At 54.0% G+C, this 6,000-nt stretch overlaps 1 protein-coding gene across 3 annotated transcripts in view; it reads right to left on the bottom strand.

The window, feature by feature from the left end:
• Positions 1 to 5,107: 5,107 nt before the first annotated feature.
• Positions 5,108 to 6,000, bottom strand: part of CRYBG2 (crystallin beta-gamma domain containing 2) — a 34,575-nt gene continuing 33,682 nt past the window's right edge. For all 3 annotated transcript variants that reach the window (XM_046661974.1, XM_046661972.1, XM_046661973.1), the window contains 2 exons: positions 5,399 to 5,558; positions 5,108 to 5,299 (listed from right to left, as the gene is read on the bottom strand). In XM_046661974.1, coding sequence (XP_046517930.1) covers positions 5,211 to 5,299; positions 5,399 to 5,558 — 249 coding nt within the window. In that variant the 3' untranslated portion in view covers positions 5,108 to 5,210. The remainder of the gene's footprint in view (positions 5,300 to 5,398; positions 5,559 to 6,000) is intronic.

The following is a 6,000-nucleotide window of genomic DNA, read 5'->3' as shown; positions in this document are numbered from 1 at the left end:
CAGCTCTGCCGTTAACCTGCCCTTCTCTGGCCCTCAGTTTTTCCATCTGTGAAATGGGGGTTCTCTGGGCACTTTAAGCTTTGTGACTAGTGTTCTGTCTATACAGAATGAAATTTCGTTCTGTCAAGATAGAATGACTGCTGAGAGGGCAGGAGAGGACAAGATGTGAAGCCCCACTTCTTCTCTGAAATTCTGAAGACTCCAGATGCCCCTTCATGCTCCAAGTCCTGAAGACTCTTAAAAACCCTTCCAGCAGCCTCAAGACCCCACCACCACTAGCAGCTCAGGCTCACACCACAGCAGAGGTGCGGGCTGTTGAAATGAAATTTCTGGGGCTTGTAAGAAAATTTTTACAAATAAGAGCCTGGCATTTAAGTATCCTCACATGCATCCCCAGAAGGGAGAAAGTACATCCCGGCTGGCTTTGGAACTTAGCCTGTCCAGCTGCCTCTTCGTAAGAGGGAAGAAGACTGCCCAGTGTGACACAGCCAATTTTCAGCAGAGCAATCTTGGACTTCAGCAGGGGCCTCCTGTCTCCTGGGCCAGTGCCCTTCCGGCACCTGCTGCCTCCCTGACTCCCACGAACCCCCAGAATCATCCACCCCCACAGATGCAGTGAAGGCAGCCAGGACTTGCGTCAAGGGTCAGGAGAGACCTCCGGTGAAGGAGTTGATGGGGTGGACAGTGATGGACAGTTGAGTACTCCTCCCACTTCCCACTCCCTCCTTCCCAAGAGCCTCAAGACGGCCGCCTCCTCCTCCCGGCTTTCTCTCACCAGTCTTGACTCTCAGTTCTTTCTTTTTCACCAGGGCTGGAGGCCCCTAAGGGCCCACTCAGGTTCTTCTGAAGGTTGCAACATGAGGCCTAGCCCATAAAAGTAGAAGGGAAGTGAGTTTAGACTAAGAATAAAATAGACTAAGAAAGGGAGAGTGGGAGAGGCTGGAGACAGAAGTGGGACAGGGAATCAAGACAGAATTGACTTCCAGGGCAGCCCGAAGTTACATACATGGCTGTGGCTTCAGACAGACCTGGATTCAAGTTCAAATGAGACTGGCTCCACCATTTACTGCCTTGGACGAGTCACTTAATATCTAAGCCTCAGTTTCTTTAAGAAAATGGGGATAATCATAAAACGTATTGCAGAGCCCCACTGAGAGAATAAAGTGAGAGAAAGTATAAAGAATGGAGCGCCATCCAAGCGGTTTGGTGATCCCTCTCACCCCCCACCCCTCACTGGGACTTCACAGCCACCCCCACCCCAAATCCCTTCCACTGCATTTTAGTTACCTGTTGCCCCGCCCCTAGCCCTATTCCCATCCATCCTACATTGATACAAACAACCCATCTCCTACTTTCTTTATCCAAATCACCAAATGCTAGGTCTTAATAAACTGCAGAAATAACCCCCTTTAGTCTTCTCACTTGAAATGGGGAAGCTGAGGCACAGAGGGAATGGGCGTGTCTAGAAGCTAGGTTTCTGGATTCCTAATGCAGTGTTAATTCATTTTCACAGAAATCTACCACCAACCCCTCACTAAATTTTAATGTTCCCCCAGCCTTCATTCTGAACACGTGGAGCCATCTACAGTCTTATATTGAAAGCTGAGTCTATCCCAGCCTTCTCCCCTTCAGCTCTATCCCTAGCCGCAATCTGTTTTTAATTACATTGCATTCAATCCTCTGGCAGCTCTTCGATTAAAAGTTCAAAGAGGCAGTTTCTGGCCCAGGATCTCAGAGCTGATAGGAGATTAAACCAAGATTCAATCCCCAGTATGCATGACTCCAAGCCCAGGGCCCTATTTACTGCCCCACAGCTGTCCCCTTGATTTGCCCACGCACCATCCCCTGGGATTTGTCTCTGTCTTTATCCAGAAGGGCCTGGTATCTTCAACCCAAAGTTGTGTAGAAAGAAAGCAGTTCCTCCTCTTACCCCATAGGCCCTCCTTCCTCCCCCTTTCAGCCTGCCTCCGCCTCCCCTGCCTCGTGGTTCAAAAGCAATCAAGCCAAAAGGAGCCTGAAGACAGCCCTGCGTTCATTTCCAAAAGTTGCTGCCAAGAGAGCCACCAAGATCCTCCCAAGATGAAGGGCTTCCTCTTCCTCCTGTTCACCATCAGCCTCCTGGTTATGATTCAGGTAAGAGCAGCCCCACAGAGCCCCTGGCACCACTGCCCAGGACTGCCCAGCCCTGCCTGGCACAGGAGGAAGGTAATACAGGCTTCTGCGCACCCAGCCTTCTCTCAGACCCTTCAGCAGAGGAACCAAGGACTCAGGGGCCCAGCTCCTAGCCTTCCAGGCCTTCTGGCTGGGGTCAGGCTGCTTGAGGGCTGCCCCTGAGCAGAAGCCTGTACCCAAGGCTGGGGAGTACTTACAGGGCTCCAGGCACACTGAGGCACCCCTTGGGTGTTAGGAAAAATAGGGAATTAGGAGGTTTTGGAAGACAGCCCTAAGTGAGATGGCATCAACCCACAGGGAACCTGGGGACACGGTCCTGTTGGAGGAGGCCAGGAAACGTTCCACTGGAGCCTGATCTGGTTCTGGAGGTGGCAGGGAACCACCTGGGCAAGAAGCCTGCATGTTCAGCAACGCAAAGAAGACAGAAATCTCCCACTCCAGAAACAGCTGGAGTCTCAAAATCAACTGCTATGCCAGGAAGCAGCTTTGGCAGCATCCCCTGTGCCCAGAGGGCACTAGTTAGGATAGGAGCCAGGAACCATCAAGTTCTTGATCAAGAACACTTGACCACCACCAAAAACAGCTTAATCTCTATCAAGAGCAGCTTTAGCTGCAGCTTGATCAAGCATTGAGAACAGTTTGATCACCATACGGCCATCTTCTCAGGGAAAGTTGCACCCTCCCCATCTACCCATCCACCCACCCACACTTTGCCAGGTGCCTCCTCACCAGCCCTGTCTCGTATGACCCCAAGACTGTGATGGGCTCTTCTGCCCATCCGAAAGATGAGGAAACTGAGGCTCAGAGAGGTTAAGCCCCTGGCCTGGCTAGTAAAGACATGGGCTGGGGCCACAGGCTCTCCTGTCTCCTGCATGCTGGAGGAGCTGGTGGTTTGGCAGAGATGAAAGGAAGCTTCCACGGGAGGTAGGCTAGGGACCACCTCTAACTCTGCCTGTCTCAAGGTAGGAAGCAGCCAACTATTCCCACAGGACCTTGTAGCAGAAGTCGTGGTCATGGGGGACAGAGAACTGGGGACTTTTGTATGAGAGGTAGGGGAACTGTGTTTCTAACCAACAAACAAGAGATTCAAAAGCCCCCTCCGCTTGCCCCACTTCTCTTGCAGATACAGACTGGAGTCTTGGGAAACAAGACCAAGACCATGACCACCACGAAGAGACCCACCAAGGGCGCAGCGCCAGCACTCGGCAGCCTGGGTGGTAGCTGTGTCCTTCTCTTCTTTACCAACGCCCTCATCCGGCTCTTCCACCTCAGCTGAGGTGACACACCTCAGCCCTAGCCCTGTGCCCCCTGAGACACCTGCCATCATCACTAGCGAGAGAACCACCCTCCCTTCCCCCTTATCCTTGGGAAGGGTTGACACCAGAGATGACCAGGTTGTGGGAATTGACCAGCAGTGCCTTGGGGGCAATGGCCAACACAGGGAGGGACTGATGTGGAGGGGCAAGCACTACCCAGCTGGGGGTCAATAAAGTTGTCGTGTACTTAGAGTGGGGTTCTGTGTGTGGTCACTGGACATCACTGGGCCCCAAGAGCCAGGTTTGCAGCAGCACCAGAGTCTCCCATGCCCCTATCAGCAGGTCAGGTGGTACCAGGGAGCTCCTGCCCCAGCTTCCCTTCCTGAAGTCCAAATGCTGAGGCCCCTCCCCTTGGGATCACCTTGCAGGGACAAGGCCCAGAACCTGCCATCCTCACCATCTCCTTTATTTGCATTTGCTTCACCTGTCCCTGGGTGTTTGGGAATGATGGTCCCAGAGGATGCCCCTGCCCACTAGATCTTGAACATCCCAAGTTGCAGAGGCTCAGAGAGCCCCCTACCCTAGTACCTGGGTGTCTTCAGCATGACAGATTCAGAGAGAACACCGCCCCCAGCTTCCAGGGGTTCCCAGCCTCACAGTTGTACTCCTGTCCTCACATCTCCAACCACATGAGGCGGCTGAGAGGGATAACGAGGCAGCTGCCCACTTCCTCCCCACCCACCCATGGGTTGGGAAGGTGGGAAAGACAAACAGCTGCTCTAACCACTCCTACTGCCTCCTGGATTTGGGGTGGTGGCATTGGGAGCTGGAGAGAGGGAAGGGAGCCCCAGAGAAGCCCCCGAGGGCCTTGAACATCTCTGCCTCTTCCGGAGGACCCTGGCCAAGGGGCTGAGAAGTACCTGTTAGATTGAGGAACAGAGGAAGCTGCTCCCCTTCTTTGTCCTGCTCTGAGTCGGGTTAGGAACCTAGACCCTCTGTCCTGGCTTCTTTGACTGAGGCCAAACCTTTAGGCCTTGAGACCCGAGCTGGGAGAAGTTGAGAGGAGCCCTGGTTGGCAAGGCCCTTCAAGGCATGGCTCCCACTCACCTCTCCCGCCTGGCCCACTGCGCCCCCGTCACTCCGAACTTCCAAGTTCTCACCCCTGGGCTTGTCTGCCTCCCTAGAACACTTTTCCTGTGCCACCCTCTAGCCTGACTGACCCTTTCCCATCCTCCACACCTCAGCCGAGGGTCCCCTCCTCCAAGCAGCCTTCCCTGTGCCCCTAAATGGTTTAGGCTCCTCCTCTGTGCGTCCCTCCACTTCCATTCTTACCCTGTCACCAAGCACATCACCCTACCCATGGGAATCCTCCACTGGACTGTGAGTTCACTGAGGGCAGGGACCAAGGGACTTGGTTCATGTTTGTGCCCCCACAGCCCAGTGCCAGACCTGGCTGGGAGCAGGCTCTTAGAACACCTCATTTGAGGGCACAGCATGAGAGACACTCCCTCACCAGTTAGTCTGGTCCCAGGGCTCCCTCTGGTGGCCGAGGGAGGCCTTACATCTGAGCCCCAGAACTGGAGCTGGGAGGGAAGGGCCAGGCTGAGTGTTGGGGGAAGAAGGCAGGTGAATAAACCCTCACCCCCAGCCCCAAATATCAAGGTGCACAGAGACGAGGATACCTGGGAGTATATTAGAAAACAGCTTATGTTACAACAAAAAAACCTATAAAAATATGTCATCCCAGGGAAAGCCTCCAGGGCTGGGGGGAGGGGGGAGCGTTCAAAGCACATGGACAGTCCAGATCTGGGACGCCCTGTTCTTGGCCAGCTCCCACAGCACAGCGTGGTCCCGGTCATAGCCCCGGCCACCTGGGGGAGGGAATAAGAGATGGGGAGATAGTCAGAGAGAGCTGGGGACTCCACTGCCCTCACCCCCTCAGAAGACTTCCGCACACATCCCCACCTTACCCTTCACGTCTAGGATCCGCCCTTCGAACATCTGGCTGCAGATGTGGCCCGATTCATTGATGCTCCACGTCTGGCGGGGCAGGCGGCTCTCAGCCCACAGCACCACCTTGGAACCTGTACTGGGGGGTCCAATCACCTGCAGGCTCATGGTGGGGGCCACCTGAAGCCCCAGGAGGTCATCAGGCACTGTTTCTGTGGGACTCCGCCAAACCCAAGACACCTTTGAGCCACCCAGCTTTGAATCTTGGCTCTTATGGACTGCGACCCTGGGCAAATCTCTTAATCTTTCTGAGCTTTGGTTTCCTTGGGGATGGGAATCTCTGAGTACCGGCTGTTGTGAGGGTTCAATGTGAGAAATCATAAATGGGCTGGAAAAATATTAGCTCCTCCAGGAAGCCTGTCACGACTGACTCCCAAAGCACAGGCATTAGTATCAGAGATTACAAACTTATTGACTGTGTGCCTTTCAGCCAATTACTTAACTTCTCTGTGCCCTAGTTTCCTTACCTATAAACTGGGGAGTATAACAGGACCTGCTCCCTAGCGCCCTCTGAGGACTGTACGAGGCATTCATGTGAAGGACTGAACACAGCACCTGGCAC

Source organism: Equus quagga, chromosome 5, assembly GCF_021613505.1.
Source record: "Equus quagga isolate Etosha38 chromosome 5, UCLA_HA_Equagga_1.0, whole genome shotgun sequence".
In the NCBI taxonomy this organism is placed as follows: Eukaryota; Metazoa; Chordata; class Mammalia; order Perissodactyla; family Equidae; genus Equus; species Equus quagga.
This window is presented reverse-complemented; position numbering and strand designations above follow the sequence as displayed.